This window comes from Haemaphysalis longicornis, unplaced genomic scaffold (assembly GCF_048455015.1).
Source record: "Haemaphysalis longicornis isolate Haplotype H1 unplaced genomic scaffold, Haemaphysalis longicornis Haplotype H1 scaffold_2, whole genome shotgun sequence".
Lineage (NCBI taxonomy): Eukaryota > Metazoa > Arthropoda > Arachnida > Ixodida > Ixodidae > Haemaphysalis > Haemaphysalis longicornis.
This window is the reverse complement of record NW_027526295.1, coordinates 97,359,489-97,379,590: the sequence shown is the minus strand read 5'-3', so window position 1 is coordinate 97,379,590 and position 20,102 is coordinate 97,359,489. Positions and strand designations below refer to the sequence as shown.

General features: G+C 48.4%; 1 protein-coding gene across 1 annotated transcript in view; it reads left to right on the top strand.

The window, feature by feature from the left end:
* Positions 1-10,930: 10,930 nt before the first annotated feature.
* Positions 10,931-20,102, top strand: part of LOC144168178 (phospholipid-transporting ATPase ABCA3-like) — a 98,020-nt gene continuing 88,848 nt past the window's right edge. Inside the window, exons 1-4 of the mRNA XM_077697213.1 lie at positions 10,931-11,074; positions 14,994-15,234; positions 17,766-17,954; positions 18,519-18,700. Coding sequence (XP_077553339.1) covers positions 10,931-11,074; positions 14,994-15,234; positions 17,766-17,954; positions 18,519-18,700 — 756 coding nt within the window. The remainder of the gene's footprint in view (positions 11,075-14,993; positions 15,235-17,765; positions 17,955-18,518; positions 18,701-20,102) is intronic.

Sequence of the window (20,102 nt, the reverse complement as noted above, 5' to 3'; positions counted from 1 at the left end):
GCCTGCTGTCGCCCGCGCCACTATAGCTTCTGGCGCCATTTTAAGAAACCAACCGGCAACAGTTACGCAAGGTTCCACTAGATAGTTTCCACGTTCTGCTTGCAACGCACGTGGAGTAGGGAAACGCGGTTCTATAAACGTTGAAGTAGGGTGCCTCGATTAACGCGCGTCTTCGCCGTACGGCAGCGTTCGCATCGAGAAACCCGGTTTGGAGCAGTGGAACGCGGGAAATTTAAAATGATTTAAGCAAACCTTTGGTGTCTTTGCCTTGGGAGGAGCGCGACGCGAGATGAACAACATGAGAGGTGAGCGGGAAAGCGAAGGAAGGCATTTACTTCGCAAAAGCCGATAAAGACTATCGTCTTTTAACGTCATTTGCAACGAAAGGAGTAGATACGCGGCCAATTTTTTTTCTGCGGGCCTTCTGGCTCAGGTGAGGTCGATGCAATCAACGTTGTTGGCTAATACTGGCCAAAAAAAGGGACATAATTAGAAATTATTCGACCGCTCAGCTCCTACACAATACCCAATTGCCGCTAGGTAATTATGCGTAATACGTAAAACCATGGCTGGAAAAGCTTAGGAGAAATTCCGGAGTGTAGAGGAAGTCACGCTGTTTTTACCACTCGGTGGATGGGACGCACCGTGCGTTGTAGCAACAGCGACGAAGGCCGACCCGCCGATGGTCTACGTCGCTATGCCGACCTGCCGATTTCCAATGGTTGGCAGGTGCAGAAGTGGAAAACAACAGTGGGATGAGAAACGGCGGAGGAGGTGGCGGCTGCGCGAAAAATACAAGCAAAAAGGAGTGCCGCCTAAAATGGCGTTTCCGGGTTTAGCAGAGCTGACTCCGGGGCCTCTCCTAATAGTTTCTCTTTTCCGTGCGGGAAACGTACGCAGCAGATGAATCATGGGAGCAGATGCGGCTTGAGCCGTTAGCAACTTCCAGTTTCTCTGTGACGTCTTAACACAAGCCGCGTTTACATGAATGCGACAAGTGGGGCATCGCATCGCATCGCATCAATTTTCGAGCGCATCGCATCCATGTAAACGGGGCTAATGCGCTAGGAAAGCGCGTCGCATAAATGCGCCAGAAAGGGGTGGATTGAGACGCGTAAGTCGACTTTCGAAGTGCATGTAAACGCGAGCGCATCGCATTAGGAATTATGTCGACAAGAAACGTAAGCCCTGCAAACGCAGCTTTGCATTTAAAAACGTCTAAATCTAGTGTAAGACGGCACAAAATGCGATTCGTGAAAAAAGAACAGAACCAGCCGTGTCGGAAGCTTTGGAAGCGCCAGAAACGCTGCTTTACCCTCGATGTGCGACACCGTATGGCGCCACCATCGCACCAGGGGTAATGCGCTACATGTAAACGCTAGCGATGCGCTAGGAAATCTGACGCGCTGCTATCGCATTCTGTCGCATTCATGTAAACGCGGCTACAGGCTGCATGCTCCGATTCGATGCGATGCCATCTTAGCCAATTCCGCGAAAACACTCAGTCGGCAGACAATACTACAACACGGTGGCCATTTCGTGGCCCCGACACTGTATTTTCGATTTACCGAGTTAACAAACGATTTCGCATCAATAATCAGTAGACATTGAAAGCGAAGGCGACAACCGACGTAATCGCTCATGTCCGAAAAAAACGACGGGAATTGTGCCCATGCGCAGCCGCGTTTAACCGCCCAGCTTGATTCCAGAGGCTGCGCTAAGCACTCACATATACATTAATCGAGACAGCGCATGCGGGCATTTGATATCTTGCTGCTCAACCAAACACGGGAAAGTGATGTAGTACGATTACCGAGTGCTATGGCGCTGTCAGAGCAAAATATATGAACAGCTTCATTCACGGCGAAAAGCACCCGAAGTGAGGACGAACACAGCGAATAAGCGCGATGCAGCTGGAAAAAAAAAAAAAAAAAAAAAAAAACATGCGCGACCTTTCATGAGGGAGCGTCACTGAGGCGTTACTTGGTTCAGGTGGTGAAAAACGCGGCGCTCCAATTCCAGGCAACCAAACAGCGCGGTCTAATCTGTCTTATAGAAGGTCGTAGAGCTTTCAGGTTTGATGTAAAACTGTCTTGCCTATATTGCTACCACAAAAAAAAAAAAAAAGGGTTCTCAGCCGTGTATTTGTGCGAAAAATTTAAGCCGGCTTTCAAGACACTCTATGGCGGCAGCATTTTTCATACAATGCTGGCCTTCTTATATGGGTCTTGCAGCAAAGCACGATAATAAAGAAAAACTAAGTTTTTGCGGGTTACGTGACCGTAAATGAAGCAGCTGCTTGTCACACGGGTCACGGAGAAATGATTCTCACGCATTTTAAGATCATGCGCGAAATCTTAAACACCCCCCTCTAGTTCTTTATCTTTAGCCTGTCTAAGGGACAATCTGGTGAGAACATTCGGTGAGAAAGGCCCATTAAGGGAAAACAATTGCACGCTGTGAGAGGTTGGAAAATAGTAAGGCATGGCCGTTCCTTCAGGGGCCTGTAGGCACCTATTTTGAGCAGACTTGCACACGTTACAGAAAAAAAAGCCCCCAATTACAATTACCTTTACTTTCTTGAAAATGTAATTTATTACAGTGGTCAAAACAGCCCCAGAAAAGTAACTGATCAATTACAGAAATTTAGCGGTTACTGTTTCGTTACTTTCCTCCAAAATTTTGCATTAAAATAATAACGTAACTTTACTCAAACTACAACAAACAACTGTTCTTTCATGGTGGAGACAAGGCTGGAGGCTTACTGTGGCTTCGGTGATGTAGCGTTAACTTTCAACAGGAGTTGTTTTTCAGAGTTGTCGTCGCTGATTCTTCCACGTTTCCTCGTTAAGAGGTATTCTGCTACATTGAAATATCTGTGGATGCACGCGCTGATGGGAAGGGCGGTATTATAACGCAGCAACACCTTGCGCACCAGCTCGTAGTTGCGCAGTGCTTCAATGGTAGTATCCATGTACTCTATGAAATATTGTGCTCCGCGGTTAAAAAGCCAAAAAATTCCCCGCATTTCCCCGAGGGGAAGAATGTGAAAGTGCGAATGCACGAGTTGAATTTGCGCGGTTCGGTAATGTTCGCGAAAGAGAGATCACACACACACACACACAACTACAAAGAAAGAAAGATGCATTTATTCACAGACACCTATTTGTGTTGTCGTTGTACTTGATTGCTAGAGCGGATCTCAGCTTTGAAATTTCGTGTCAGTACTCCTTTAAGCAGGTGCATTAGCCCTTCTCACGCCCGATTCCTGGCCAATCCCCCACGTGGGTATGTGCCATGTCAGCGGCCAGGCAGCGCGCGCCCATCTCCCCCCGTTGCCAAGGAAGACGAGGAGATTCCTGGCCAATCCCCCACGTGGGTATGTGCTATGTCAGCGGCCAGGCTGCGCGCGCCCATCTCCACGTGCGCGGACATCGCCGGTGGACGCAGGTTCAGGGTCGCTTAAGAAGTGCATTGCACTTAAAAAATTACGCATCTTCCAACTAGTGGTGCAAGGCTGGGGAAACAGCTGAGCTGGCCGCCCCTCTCCCTTAGTCGGAGACCCCGCAGTTGCATCATCACCACCAGCACCATCATCACCACCACCACCACCACCACCACCACCATCATCATCATCATAGTCATCATCATCGTCGTCGTCCTCGTGATCATCCCACTAGGTCGAGTGCAGGACGAAGGCCTATCCTACTGACCACCAATCGCTCCTGTCCTGCGCCACTGGAGTCCTTTCTTCGCCTCCAAATTTGCTTATTTTGTCCCTCCATAGAGCAATTGGCCTACCTCTTTTTCTACACCCACAGCTTGGTATCCATTCTGTTACCATATTTGTCCACCAGTTGTCGGTTGACAAGTCCAAGTCCATTTCTATTTTTTTTTATTGGAACTATATCTTCTGTTCCAGGAAGCTCGTTTCCCGTCGGAGTGTTCCTACAATTATTATTCCTCCCATGGCCCTTTGAGCCGACCTAAGTTTGCTTTCAAGTTGTTTTGTAAGGCGCCAAGTTTCCGCTCCATATGTCATCACCTCGCATATTAATCTCTCAACTTGCCGCTGAACGTTCTCCATTACTGGTAGGCCGTGTCGTGTCCCACGCAAACTTTCTCACCTTTCACAGCTAACCGCGTAAGCACCCGCTAGAACGCGCGGCCATTCCATAGCCAACGCGCGGGATACGAACCCAAAAGAAGTGCGGTGAGCCCGGGATGCGATGATAACTCAGTTGGACAGACACCGACTTCATAATGCGAGGGACCCAGGTTCGATTCCGACCCCGGGAACCGTCTTTTCTTTCCGATTGGTTGCACATATTGTTCCCCACCGCTTCTCACCTGTACCCTTCGGGCCTTTGGGGTGGCCGACTGGTTAGGCTGCCTGTTTCATGGCTGGTCCCGAGTTCGATTCCCGAGACCTCCCTATCTACGTTTCTTTCTTGAGGTTTCGGGTTTCCTGTCTATGCCGGACGTATTTGTGCCTGCCTAAATAGCTTTCTTTGTTAGAACAAACTCACTGGTGACGTCTTGTTGCAACTTTCAAGAAGCCTCCATAGATGGCGACACAGCAGCAGTGACAGACACCGCGGGAAAGATCGACGAGCCGTGTAGCTAGACGCACTGTCGTGCTAACTGTGAAAGCTGCCGAGAGTTGGCTGTAATGGATGTGAGCTGCCGTGACGTCTCATATGAATGGGGTCCCTACAGAGGGGTCGCATATTTTTCGGGATGAAAAGTGCCGTAGAAGACTGGTTACAACCTGATTTTGGATGAAAAGAAATTGATGAGCGGTAATCGCTTCAAGGAAAATGTAATTACCCAAAACGTTGCAGTTTAGAAAAAGTAATCGATTATATTAGAAAAAATATAAAGTAATTGATGCTTGTAACGCGTGACATACAACACTTATTTTGAGTGAGAAAAATGCTCCCTCACTGGTTCGTTCGTTCGTTCGTTCGTTCTTCGTTCATTCGTTCGTTCGTGAGTGACTGATCAGTTGATCGAGAAAGTACGGTGCTAATGTGGGTAGTGAGTGAGTTGACAGAAAAAGAGCCTAGATCGACCTACCCGCTTATTGTTCACGAGTGCAGGACGCCTTAATTGCCACACTGGGACCTCCAGCGGAAGCGGCAATGTCTGAGGGCGCGGGCTGCTGGAGCCAGCTGGGCTTGGTGATGTGGCGCCAGGTGTGGCTGGTCCGCGTGCGGCGTCACTACGTCGTCACACTGGCTCAGCTCGCCGTCATGCTGCTGGTGCTGAGTTCGGTGTGGGACGAGTCCGTCGCGCCGTTCCACGCGGGTCCACACAAGGACCACTTCTTCGACAGCGCCGACGCCATCGAGTTCTGGGGACGACCCAACGAGTCCTGGACCAACGGCGAGCTGGCCTTCGCGCCGGACCAGGCATTCTTCGCTCACCTGGTCCAAAAGGTCTGCGACTCGCTGAAGGGCGCATGGAGTAAGTCCACATTTATCCCTCTGACCGGCCGTACCCTCAGTCATTACGACAAACACTATTACTCGAAGAACGTGACCGCCAAAGCCTCCAGCGTCTACATCATCATCATACTGAGAATTGTCACCGAGGCTATCACAGACTCCTGGTAATTAGGTTGGACACTCCAGGATTAAAGGCTCCTCCTCATCCCTGATTTAGGCTTTCACCTGATGTGTTTTTCTTCCGAAATTCTCTCCCAAGATGACTGCTTTCTGTGAGACAAGTATGCGAACAAGGGCGTATCTATACACTGAGTGCTACTGTAAAGCACTTGTCGTCTCCGCCTGCAGAGCCAGTGCCCTTCAAGAACCACTCCATGGCGGCTCGATACGCCGAGCAGACACCTTCAGCGGGGTCCGACGTGGAGTCTCGCCGGGTAGCCGTATGTTTCGACCGGCCTGCCGACGACAGGCTCACCTACCACGTGCACATCCACGACGCCAGGTTCGACACACACGACGATTACCTGCGCGGACTCCTGGTGCCCGGCCCTTTCGACACGGATCGCTTCGACGAGATGAGTTGAGTGGCTCTTTTTGGATCGATAAATAGTCCACCGCATTAAGAAGCGTCCCAACACGGCATGTGGTCAGGAGTAGTAGTGTCGTAGCGATTCCCCGGGCTTCATAATGCTGACAAATTTCTGGGATTGACGTCCGTAATCGCCACCTCCTTTATAGCCCAAATCCCCAAAAAGCATAAGCTGTGAACGGGTGTTCAAATGGCGCTGGAATGGTGAGGCATGGCGTTATCGGGGTTCTCAATTAGATCGAGGTTCGCCATTTTTATAGATGCAGCGTAAACGACCCTACGTTCCACGTGCATGATCTGACACAAAAGGCGTGGCTCGAAGAACGTGAGAGAACAAAGAAGCGGCCCTCAACCTGGTCGGGAGCAAGCATTCGCTTTCATCTTAGTGAAACGAAGTTAAATATTCTTTTCAGTCAGCGTGTCTCAGGCACCACATGTATACTGTAGCTATAGACCTAATTATGCGTTATTGCCAGAGTTTCTTGCGTTAGTGGGAGAGTATTTAGGCTTAGCCTTACGAGACAATTTTCAGTGAGCAAACGAGCCTACAGCACCGATATGTGTAGACGGCGCTAAAGCGATTGCAACACAAAGGTATTTACAGCTGTATTTTTTGGTAGACCTTGTTGTTAGAAATATGTATAAAAAAAGTTTGTAATATGCATAAACAATGCCTAAGAAAGAACGCGTTTTTTTTCTCGGCTGCCTTGGGGCCTACTTTTTCACCACACGGGATTTTCTTTCTTCTCGTGTTTCAGACTTGGCTGGGCATGGCAGGAAATACCGAGAGCACAACTGTGTAATAACAGCGGTCACATGGCAATAGCATTTGTGCGAAAACTTGGAGCTTAGCTTACGCAATAGTTAGCTGGAAATTGTCGTCACTTTGAGATCAAAGCATTTGCGCCCGTGGTAATTCTGTCTTGGTTGCTCTTTCGTTTCCAGGATTGCTGCTCCCCATACAGTATTTCATCGAATCGTTATTTATCGAAGCAATCAAAAACTCCTCAAAGGGATTCACCCAAGCGAAGGTAAGCACCAAGACAGCGAAGGTCTGGTTCGACTCAGCACGTGCGAGATCAGCTGGTTGTTTTGTTGTAAACATTCTCAGTTGGGAAAACTATGCCACAGATTAACAGAAAAAAACCCTCTACTTTAGTAGAAAGGGTTGCCTCTTTACACCTACGGAAACTAAACCATCACACACTAAGAATTTCAAAAATCAGAACAAGGATAGCGCCACTAGATGGTTCGGATTAGTTCGAACTAGTACCGCTTGTCTTTCGAGGTCGTCTGGCTTGTCTTGGAGGTCGTCTGGTCGGCTGGTTGTCTTTAGAGGCGAGGGAGGCGCAGAGCAAGATAAAGTTTGAGGACGACTTCGTGACATGGAAGACGAAAAATGGGCAGCGAAGGTGTTTAAGTACCTGTATTTGAGGAGTATGGACACGTGGTGGAGACGGAGGACCAGACAGCTTACCAAGTGGTACGGAAAGCGGTAGGGGAAAGTGTGGTTTACACAACAGTTAAAAAGCAAGTAAAGTCAGCAGAGACGGCAAAGTGGGCACAAAGAATGGAAGCGAAAAAAAAAAAAAACCCTGGAGACCTATAGGACAGAAAAAAATTCACAGCATATCCACGGGGTGAATGATGATGAGTGGGCGAAGCTCCTGAGGGGAAATCATAGGTAAAACCGTGACCCTTCAGTGAAAGTTCGCCCACTACATCTGTGTCCGAACGTAACGTCTAGAAAGTCTCGCTTAAACCGCGCGTCGGCACCTTGGGGCTGAGCTCGCCTGATGCGTTTTGCAGACGCCTCACGAGCTCTCACTGCATCGGGGTCTGCCTGCCGATACGCGCGCTTTCTCGCCGCTTCCCGTTCTCTGACGTTTTGGAGATCCTCTTCGCGCCGCAGCCGTGCCGCTTCGCGTACGGCAGGGTCCTCGCGCCGTTGCCGTGACGCTTGGGCCTCTCGTTCTCGAACGCTGGGATCTTGGCGGCGTCGTCGCGCAGCCAGACGACACGCTTCGGCCTCCCGCTCTCGTACGGCAGCATCTTGGCGGCGGCGTCGCGCAGCTTCACGGAGCGCTTCTGCCTCGCGGGCTCGCACATATGCAGCCTTATCCATCGGGCGACTCCGAGCGCGCGCCAACAGCGAACGGATTTTATTACAACGCTGCCCGCCATCTAGTAAACAATCCAAGAACTAAACTAGAGGTAGCCACGCCATCTAGTAAACAATCCAAGCGCATCTTTTCATCATATACAAGTACCGCCATCTAGTAAACAATCCAAGAACTAAACTAGAGGTAGCCACGCCATCTAGTAAACAATCCAAGAACTAAACTAGAGGTGGCTACATACATACGTCGAGGATGGACAGACCCACGCCCTAAGGAGCTTCGCCCCTAAAACAAAGAAGTAGGAAGGAAGGTTTCTATGGCGCTACGAGAGGCAGTGCATTGCTCTTGGAAGCACGGGCGGGGTGCCTGAGAACCCGGGAATACACGGGTATCTCAGGCAGCAGGATGAAACGTGTGCATGCTGCGGCAGTGATCGGGAAACTATGGACCATATTGTCAGGGGCTGCACAGAGATACGACCACGGCGGGAGGAAGAAGAAACGACGTTAGCGGAGGCTTTGGGATTTGGGGCGAGGTGGAGCGTCAACTTCAATGCAATAGAGGGGACGAAGAGGCGACTGGAATGATGGTGGAGGAAACGTATGGAAGGGATGGGTACGCAGGCGGAGTAATCATACGGACGAGAATATAGAAAAACGGGGGGAGAAAAAACGGGGCGGGAGCGATGAGAGTTTAAAACAGGGGTGAGAGGGAGTTGGGGGAGAGGAAGCAAATCTATTAGGGTTAGCTAGGAATAGGGCAAGTAAGTGGAATAAAACAGGCAAGTCGGTTTCTGACAACCGATTCCCCGAATCAAAGGGAGAGCCACTAATCATCATCATCATCATCATCATCATAGTTGATGGCAGCCTCTGAGTTCGAATTTACAAGCTTTTGGTGTACCCGGTCTGCAACTGCCCTACCTCCAAACATTACGCAGATGTCGTATGAACCCTTAGCAGTGGCGCCATTGTTGCGATGGAGCCAGCTGAACTGCTCAGGGTGCAGCTAAGCGGGGGTGGGGGGGGGGGGGGGGGGGAGGGGGGAGGGGTTGCGGGCATTGGCCCAACTGATTTTGGGCCAAACGTCACCCGTTGGGGTGTAATGTGGTTAAACGGTGCCCTATTCAACATACCATAAGTTCAACATTGCTTGGCAGGCCGCTAATCGTAATGTTAGGGCTGCCAAACATGTAGCCCATATATTGGCCTAACAAGGGAGATTGGTGAAGCCGCCTCTTTGCGAAAGTCATGCAGAAGAGGACCACAGACAATGGGAAGGATGATGACGCATTCACCCTCACATTTTAAGCCACAGAAACGCAGATTTCTTTTTGTTCCATCTTGAGTGCTGTTTTTTTGTATGTAGATTTCTTCAGGAACCCAGTTAGCATATACCCGCATACTAGTTTTGGAAAAGCGTTTTTGAAACAGGTAATTGGCTTGATTATTTCTACAGTTCAGGATTTTATTCATTCATTCGTTCATCCATCCATCCATCCATCCATCCATCCGTCCGTCCATCCATCCGTCCGTCCATCCATCCATCCATCCATCCGTCCGTCCGTTCGTCCGTCTATCCGTGCTTCCATTCATTCATTCATTCATTCAATCGATCTTTCCATGGATCAATCAACAGTTTGATGAAGCTTACTGACGCTTAATTTGCACTCATTGGTTAGACAATGTGAAATCCAGGTAATATGTGTTGAGTGAGTCATTAGGAGAGTAAAGAGAACTTGCGATTCTTGCGGGAAGTAAAAAAGTATGTAAATTTTATATGCGTGCAGTTACAATCCGATCAGTCTGTTGAAGCGCTAGTGTTGTACGAGGTAGAGGTACAGTCTTTGTCAAAATTTTGTGGGCCACGGCGACCGTGGCCGGAGCAGGCACGCGGCCAAGTAGGGGCGCTGCGCTTGCCGCTGTCGGCTGGTTGCGCGGCTAATGAGTGCGAGGGGAACTTTTGCTCTTGCTTTTGTAGTGTTTCCGGCGCGACAAGAGCTGCGCAAAGTGCCTCCGCTGAAGCGAAGTGCGCCTGCTCTGAGAAACCGCAGTCGCTGCACTTATCGCGCTACGAAAGGAAGCCAAAAAGTTCCCCTCACTCTCTTTAGACGCGTAACCAGCCGGCAGCGGCAAGCGCAGCGCCCCTGCTCGGCCGCGCGCCTGCTCCGGCCACGGTCGCCGTGGCCCACAAAATTTTGACAAAAACTGTACTTCTTCGGCGGACGCCACGGCACTTGCGCTCTGGCGCTGTGTTCAGACGTATATTTCCATTCGTGCGCAGTCACGTTAGCATCTGCCTCTCTCGCCACCTGTACGGTGTACGCGGTATTTGCTTAGATTACCCATTTCTTACTTTGGTTGCGACTTCTTTGCGGCACCCCCGCCGTAACCTCCGGCGCATGCGTGAACAAAAAAAAAAAATACAAGATCGAGAGGAATTAGACGTAAGGAGAGAGATTTCGGCTGAGCTTGCAGAGGACGTAGCAACACTCTCTCTTACCGAAACCGCCAGGCGGCATCGGCGCATCGGAGGGAGCGAAACAGTCTCGCAGCCGAGCGAGCGGCCAACGAGCCAACGTGTGAAGCACATCTCAAGCGGTAACGGCGAGCAGGGGCGGTCACGGCGCTGACAGAACGGCGCCAACATGGGAATACCAAACACCGGCCGCACATTACTGCTTCGCTGGTTAACCATCTGCCCAGAGTGCAACGGAGCAATTTCCCACTCACGTGTACCCACTTCTCCCGGTCTTGCCACAGGTGGAGCTGATGCGGTTTCCGTACCCGCGCCTCTTCTACGGCTCCGAGGACCACACGCTCAGCCGCGTGGCGCTGCGCTTCGCCGTCGGCTTCTTCGTGCCCTTCTGCTTCCTCGTGGTCAAGCTGGTGCACGAGAAGCGCACGGGGAGAAAGGTGCGATCACCCGCAACGCGATGCACTTGTCCGCTGAAATGCCCGTTGTTGAATTTTGGCGCGCTTTTTAAATTCGAAATTCGAATCGTATGCAAATATAACTCGTAAGATGATGCGCATACATGAACCCAAATGTGCATTTACGTGTTCTGTGCTTGATATGGTGCATTTATTTCCTGAATAAATTGTGTTGCAGCTTCGGTTTGTCTGTCACCTGTCGCAGCTGAGGCGAAGCTGTGAACTGGTGCAGGCTAGCGTATACGACAACGTTCTTTCTCTGCTGATATGCGCGGGTACGATTTATCTGTGCTCAACGCACGGCCAAAGTATGGAGCACTCATGCATGCGAGATTTAACTTGTTATAAATAGGAAATGACACAGGAAAGCATATAGGTACGATTGATTAAGGACCTTGAGATCCAGTAAAGAATTTATGTATGCATATTTAAGTTCCATCATCAAAGGAGTGCGAAGAACATTTTGTCTTCGAAGTCCTACCCTTGGGCTAATATACTTACAGGCTCATTCTCAGGCACACGCCCATTAGTGCCTGCACGAAATATAAATTCTGTAGGGCGGATTTATTACAGTGGACCCTGTATGTCCCCCGCCCGTAAGATTTTACTTAGGGGAGTGAAACCTCTGCTGAGGGAATTTTCAGGCACGCGATAAAATAAATGCCTCGAATTCTTACGAGTACCCGCAACCCCTCTACCTCCCTTCAAGCCCCAACTGTGTAATGCTTTGAATTTCCACGAAAAGGCATAATTTCCGGAGTTACCTTATTTATTGGTATTATGCAGCAAATAGAGGTCGAGCGGAATTTTAAGTTCCGAAAATTACAAAAAAAAAATAATAATTTACGAAATTGCGATTGCGAATACCAAAAACATAAAATGTGCGTATTATACACCGTCCTCCCAAGCAAGATCAACACAAAAATCAAACAAGCCCTGAAAAGGACTGAGAAACAGGAATAAAAATTGCGCTGACCAGTTGCGTGGCGCCCTGAATTTTCAAAAAAGGCATAATTAGCCACGTTAAAACGTTCAATCGTTCTAACAGCGTAAATGGAGATACTTGGTCGAACGTAATTATGACAAACCGAAAATATAGGTATTACATTACGCTCAAAATGAGAAATGTGAGTTTGCGAAGTCAAAAATACGGATGTTGTACACCTCCCGCAAAAAGAGCAGACATAATTAAATAAAGCCCAGAAGAGCACGATTAACGAAGTCGCGAAAAGGGACCAATCTTGCGCTGCAGCTTGCATCTGTGGAAAAATTCACAATTTACGAAGTTATGCACTTGATCGCTATAGCGGTGTAAATGGACACCATTGGCAACAAAACACAAAAAAATCCCGTGCCATCTCCACTAACATAAAACCTGGAAAAGGGCGAAGCATGCAGTGAATAAGTGTATTCTTTGCGCCGTAGCGTTTTTTCATAAGGGAATGAAACCGTTGGGGGGTAGAGGTGTACAGACCTTCTGTAAACGTCTTGTGTCTTTGAAGCACGAATCGTTCAAGCGCGAGGCGTCGGGAAACGAGTGTCTCCGTGTTTTAGTACCGTGACTGCCTGAAACTACGACAACAGGAGACGCTGACAGCGTGACCCCGTGAGGAGTTTCGCTAATAAAACAAACACTAAAAGAATAAATATCCCAACGTATTAGGCCACTGGTTACTCATTGCCGAGTATGGCTGTAAAGAACTCACAATTACGACAAGCGGGGTAAGAATGCTACGCATTAGTAGACCTTTCTACGAATAGGTTTTGTACACGAAACAAATTGTGAAATTGCGCGTAAGCCTTTGTCTTAATCACGGGACATCTCGTTGGCATCGTCCTTTTTTAACGTCCGTCCTGAAGTGCAATGTGACCCCGGCTATGTGCCAATGAATTCAAAGCCAATCACTGTAGACTGAACACAGCGAAATGGAAAAGCTGGGTGCGTCAAGTTCTCCTTTGCTGTCATTTTCTGTCCCTCATGTATCACGTACACAGACTGAAAATATTACGTAATCTCGAGCCGTCTTTAGGCTGCCAGCGATCCTAGGGGGCAAACGGCCAACTATAGCAATCATTCTCGGAACTTTTGCAGTAACCGAGGACAAGAATATGTCGCTTGTAAAAAGGTGATTTGTTCCTTTGCATGCTTCGTACCACCATATTTGACATCTAAGCTGTCTAGGGCTGGGATCCAGAAGATCTTCTTCGGCGGCGGACGAAGCGCAGATGAACACTTTAGAGCCTCTGAAAAAGATTCATCAAAAATGAGCTAGGCCTGCATAATTTGATATAAGATGGCTTATGTCTCTTCTGAAAAAATGTCTTCACAGCAATGACTTGTGGTTTAGAGGTGATGCTCACTTCAGGAGTTTCGGTGTAAGCTTTGTGCTCGTAAGCTAGCTTTCCCACATTGTCTCTTGCACAGTGAAGCATGACCACCTACTGAGGGAGTATGGCTCAAGTCCCATTAGAGCCACGCAACACTTTGGCCCCGCGGGCCACGATACTCACAGCGTTCTCACAGTCGTTGTGTAAAATATTTTTATGACCATGCGCGTCGCTGCTTCTGAACGAGAAGCCGGAGCAGAGGCTCATCGCTGCCCAAGCCAGAATCCAGACATTCCAGCCGCCTAAGAACGTCCTCGCCGGCGATTTAGCGAGTAATGGGGAGACGAAGTCGAATGAGAAATTTATTCGCGGCCAAAAGGAAGTAACTGGAGCTTCAAAGAAGAAGACGCAAACACCAGTTTCTTGTTCTTGATAAGACTTGCCTTTGAGAGCTATTTCTTTACTTTCAAACCCATGCACAACCCATCGAAATATATCAAAATTTGTTTGTCCAAATCGATTCCAAATCGAGCCTTTTTAACAACGCATAAACCAGGGAAACAGCAACGCTTGACAGTACCGAAAAATCCGTCTTTCTTAAGCAAGCTGCCTTGTAGTTCGTAAATATTGGCAGGTTTTTTGTTTACGTTCAGGAATGTGTGGGTAAGAAACAGATAAATTCCCCGCAGGAATCTGCAAAAACAGCGGCCCTTCGTGAATAAATCAATTTCCTCAAAACCAATAAGAGAAAGAGGAAATGTTACTAAATTGTTTTTTTTACTTCGACTTTTACGAAGCACTTATTACTCTATTCAGGTGACTGACGTCGAATTCATGACTTCCTTTTAAGTTCTAGGCTTCACTGCAGCATATTTGTTCTTGCTTACGAATTCGAGCCGATATTCACTAAGTTGTTATGATGCATCATGAGAGAAGTTTGTCATGATGTTGTTGTTGTTGTTGTTGTTTGTAGGGTGTAACGCGCCGACGCAACGTAGGCAATGAGGCGCGCTGTAGTGGAAGGCTCCGGAATAATTTGACCACCTCGGGATCTTTACCGTGCGCCGAAATCTCGTACACACGGGCGTTTTTGCTTTTCGCCTCCATCAGAAAAGCGGCAGCCGCGGCCGGGAATCGAACCCGCGACCTCGTGCTCAGCAGCGGAACGCCTTAGCCACTGAGCCAAAGGTTGTCATGAGCCGAACATCTTGGTGCTTACTTCGCCTTTTACACACTAAGCGCAAGAACCTAGCAATCACTGACTCCAGTTTCAAAATCTTGAATGAGAACATCCGTGAGAATCTCGACATTGCAGATTTCATTGTTTTTTGTCGCTAACTTGCTTACTGAAAAGCACAATAACCAGCCACTGACTCTTACGGTTCGTGGCAACATCATCGCTGTCCTAACCAAAGGATATCGGCGAAGACATGTGTTACTGTGAATGAGCTATCCCGCCGCACAAATGTACATAATTGCGCTGAAATTTTTGCTTGGAGCCGGCTGGACACCTTATTTTGTGGAAATGAATTCAATGGGCTCTCGACCGAAACGCCGCGCCACTCTCTTCCAGGATATGCTGCGGCGCGCCGGCCTGACCGACGTCTCGTACTGGATGGGCTACTTCTTCGAGATGGGCTTCGTCATTGGCTGCGCTATGATGCTCATGTACGTGCCGCTGTTCCTGTACCACAACTCCAGCGGCACGGCGTTCCTGCAGTACGTGGACGCTGGGCTGTTCATGGCGGTGCTCGCAGTGTTCGGCGTGCTCACCATCATGCACGCGATGCTACTCTCCATCTTCTTCTGGGAACGTAAGTTGCTCCTTAAGCGATCTCTCTTTTAAGCAAAAATCAGTGATTTGTCGACATTATGAGAAGAACTTTGGACACACGCGAAAAGTTACTAATTGCATATTCTACGTGCTCGACATGGAACGTGCTTTGTGTTTGTGCAAACTGCTGTTTCATTTGTAGAAAAAAGTGGCCCCAAGGGCCGGCGTTGTGGTGCACCCTGAAATATTCCGTTATGTATGGGCCTCGTGCGTGGTGTGGGGTAGAACACTGGCTTATTGTTCTTTTCTTCCGCAGGCCGTCCATCAAGAGTCTGAACGGGTTTTGTTAACTGCGTTAGCTATATTGTCTCTGCATTTTCCTAGAACAAGCATTTGAAATCAAATAAACGATATGGGGAGCGCCGTTTTAAGAGAGTGGAGCTATTGCATTCAAGTCAGATGTTTTTTTGCTCTCCGTACCTTCAGGAGGTCATAACTCGCACATCCCGATACAGGATGTATGTCGTCGTCGTCGACATCATAACAATCATCATCATCATCATGATATACATGCTTTATGGCCTTTAAAGGGTCACCTTGTCGCGGACGTTAGCCAGCTTTGTTTTGTTTGCGTGCGGCAGCGTGCGCGGCCGCCCCCATGCCCAAAAAACTAAAACGTTAAGCTATTGGAGCTACAAGGTTCAAATTTTGTACAAAGGTGTTCTAGAACATTATGAAAGAGGAGTGCGAAAGGATGAGAACACACATGGCATATTTCCTGACGAAAATGTCAAAATTCGCGTAGCTCCGTCAATCCGCGTCCGCCATAACTAGAACCTTTTCGAACGTACCAGCACGCATGTGTATGGAGACGAACGCAACGCAAGGTACTCATTTAGGGGATTGGTTACAAAGACTATGTGCACCAGGCAAGGAATGCCGGCTTTCTATCACCCGTAAACCTGCTTGCTGAATTGCTCATCCAGGCTGGTCATATACATATTGTGATAGCTTGCTCAAAATCTTAATACGTTACGTGGCACTCGAATTAGGCGCGGGGGAGGGGAGAGTGCTGCTTCCGTGTTCAAAGTTTCGAATTATAAAAATTTTTAAATGCAGAGCATTTCTTTAACTCACGATGTCACCCGTTCTAGTTGTCCGCAGTAGTCCGCACCCCTCCCTACTATATAAAAAAAATACTATCCGGCGGCCGGTTTCGATCCCTCGACCCTGCGGGCGGAACGCAAGGTACATGGTGCTCTACCCACTGCGCCACAAAGCCGACACAGAATGGAGGGCTACGAACACGCCTTATATCCTTGACTCATTCAAACTACGTCAAGAAGCTGCTGATACAACGCATTCACTAACTGTTGGCGGAACGCGAGGTACATGGTGCGTCTCGTTCTCATTACAAGAACAACTTCAACAATGACGTCTCCCATCGACTCCCTCGAACGGGGGACTAACTCAACCAGAGGCATCTAGACGTCGACGACGCAACAACAGCCAGAAAAGAAAAGAGAGAGAAGAGAAGAGAAGGATAATAATCATACCCACCAGCTAATAAATGACGTCACGTGACCACGTAATTACCTCTCCTCATTTAATTACAATACAACAACCAACAGGAACAAGTGCAACAACATTAACGAAACGCAAACTACTTAACGTCGTGCGCCCCCGGAAATGCTCTGCATTTGATCGTGCCCCTCGCGAGGGGGATGTTTGCTTTTTTTTGGGGGTGGGGGGGGCGGAGGGCTGAAGTGGGGAGGGGAGGTTTGACAGTTCATATATTTCTCCTTTCCTATTCCAAAATCCTAACGCAACTATGCAACTACTCAATTACGGACAGGTGACGCCACCTATTTAGACAGCGGGGAGCGTGGGTATTCTTAGGCGTTAGGAATGCGAATGATAGAAGTAGAAACAGAGAGAAACCGTAGGAAAAGGAAGAAAGGCGTCGTTAGGTGAGAGCAGCATTATAGCTTCAACCAAGGTGCCCCCAAAGCAGGAAGGAGTCTTGGAAAGGCCGCAGGTAGCTGGGAAAAAGTTAAAACGTGGGCAACTACGCCGTGTTTGAAACACCTAAATCAAAATGCCTTTGTTGCAACTTTCGAGAACCTTACATTCTGAAATTTTTTCGACTACATTGAAAGGTGGGAACTGATTGCCAAGCTGCAGTTAGGTAGCGTCGCCTGTCGAGATGAGCAAGTTCTATGTATTCAAAAATGGGAATTTATAATGATACTAATGCCTGTAGCCCAAATTTACGCATTCTGTAGTGACGGCAGGGAGGCCAAACGAAGACTAGAGGCAGCGGAGTATAACTTCAAGTTGTAACAACAGAAAAATAGCAAAGGTAACGGCGGGGGAAATTTAAGTGAAAGGGTCAATTAGCTTGGCAAGGTGTGCTGTTGCATCCACAATGGCAAATGCGAGTACCTTCATTTACGGCAGCCTACCGGGCAATAGATTTGTAAATAACTTTTTGAAAGGTTTTTGACATTTTTACGTGAATACGTGCTTACCGCTTGACCCTTTTGCTCCTCCGGCGGCGTGTTGGTGCAGCGTGCGTCGCGTTCGCGGCGGCCGTCGTCTACTGGTTCCTGCTGGGCCTGCTGCCGTATGCGGTGCTGCAGAACCCTTTGGGCTACGGCTACTACCTCACCAGCCGGTTTGCCAAGCTCACCTCAGCGCTCACTCCCGCCATGTACCTGCACTGGTGCCTCAGGGCCATCGAGCGATTCGAGAAGTATGGTACGTGGGCCCTCAGCCCAGCCCGGTTTCTTGGCTCGCTCCAGTTGCTCGTGGAGGGGAGTGATGTTCAAGAGGAGGGCTGTTGCAGTAGATTGAGGGAACAAGGTTTCCCGACCTCAAATGGCCGCAGAACATAACATCACGATACACAATCACAAACGTCTCTGAGAATAGAAGCACATCGAGGCAATATGTTTTATGACCGCCAGCAATAGAAAATTACTCCCACCCTCATAGTTATATTTTTCCCACCCTCATTATTTTCCCCACCCAATGATTCCCACCCTGATACTATAGCGCTAATAGTATTAATATCCAGAAGTGTTTACTCCTGAACCCGCGCACACAGAGAAAAATATTTGTCATACTCACAGAAGGTGCGCTTCAAGCATTAAAACCCCACTAAACTGCACGCTCCTGTCTAGTGTCCTCAAAAAGACGAAAAGGTAATTTTTGCAACCGCCATTCCGCGCTCAGATATGCAAGCAACTTAGCCCGCGGTGTGGTTCCTTACGTGGATAATACAATGATCTCCTGACGCACCTGCCAACTCTTCCATGGCAGAGCTCGGCCTCACTTGGAAGAACAGCTTCGACAGCGCCGCCACTCTGGACAACGTGAACGTTGGCGAGTTGAGCATGTTGGCCCTGTCGACGACGCTGATTCTGGCCGGCCTCATCTGGTACCTGGACAACGTCGTGCCCTGGGGATACGGCGTGCCCAAGCCCTTCTATTTCATCTTCTCGGTATGCATTGGACGTGTTTGTGGCCTCGGACCTCCGGCTGTCGTTGCAACCTGTACTCTGTCGTTGCCAGCGCGCCGATTTCCAACGTGCGTAATCAACTGGAGAAGTGTGGTAGCGGAAATAATTGAACCTAAAAGTCGTTAAGCGGCGTTCTCAAAAGAATTTCAACCAATTTTATACTTAAGTGTACAGATTTCTCGGTGTGCGGTCGGTCATTTAAAAGATAGCCCTGCAGTATTACCAAGGTTCATTTATTTATTTATTTCTTGACTGACTGTCTGACTGACTGAGTGAGTGAGTGAGTGAGTGAGTGAGTGAGTGAGTGAGTGAGTGAGTGAGTGAGTGAGTGAGTGAGTGAGCGAGCGAGCGAGCGAGCGAGCGAGTGAGTGAGTGAGTGAGTGAGTGAGAGTGAGTGAGTGAGTGAGTGAGTGAGTGAGTGAGTGAGTGAGTGAGTGAGTGAGCAAGCGAGCGAGCCAGCGAGCAAGCGAGTGAGTGAGTGAGCGAGGGAGTCAGTGACTGACCGAGCGAGTGGGTGAGTGAGTAAAAAGCTAGCAGTTTGTTATGCGCATCTACGACAACAGTAATTTTTTTCGTGCTCGCAACCAACTTGATCGCATTGCACCACTGAATATATGCTTCGTCTGTTTTTTGTGCAAATGCAAGTCAATATGGCACGAAGCTTAGTTGAAAACGTTGCTGTCATCGTCATCAAGTATGAAGGTAGAATGACTCATTAAGACGGAACTATAAAACAAACACGGTAAACAAAAGTGTGCCTAGAACAGACTCCTGTTGCACACCGCATGACATAATGCATATAATGCAGGCCAATAACTTAGACCAAGCAGTATACCGACACTAGTAAATAAATAGTCAACAAGATTAAGTACGGGAACAACAGTTTCCTAATTAACCAGTGACGTCCCACGTCTTCACAAGGCTTGAAATGCAAAGTACACAGTGTGGAGCGGTCCTCCAGAATAATCACCTTTGGACGGTGGTGGCATAAGGAAACAAGATAAGCAGTTTCCGAGTGCCCCAACACAAACCCGCCCTGCTCAGAAAGAACTATGCCTTTAACACTGACACGCAAAATATCTCGCAAAAAGAATCTCAGAGCTCACACACCTCACGAAGAAGAAAACTTACTAAGCAGTTCGGTAATTACTAGAATTACCTTAGCACTAGTCTTGAAGACAGGCATATAGAGAGTACGTATCAGGAAACCGATAATGTTGAACAATAAATTCAACTGACAAATGAATAAATTTTATTGCACAAGGAAGACTCTGTTACCTTAAGAGACACGGCAGGGAATTTGTCAAGCTGCCGTTTTTGCTTGCACTGCGTGGGTTGGCTGAAATTAACACACTTTTCATCGTTTGTGCGGTTGAAAACTCGG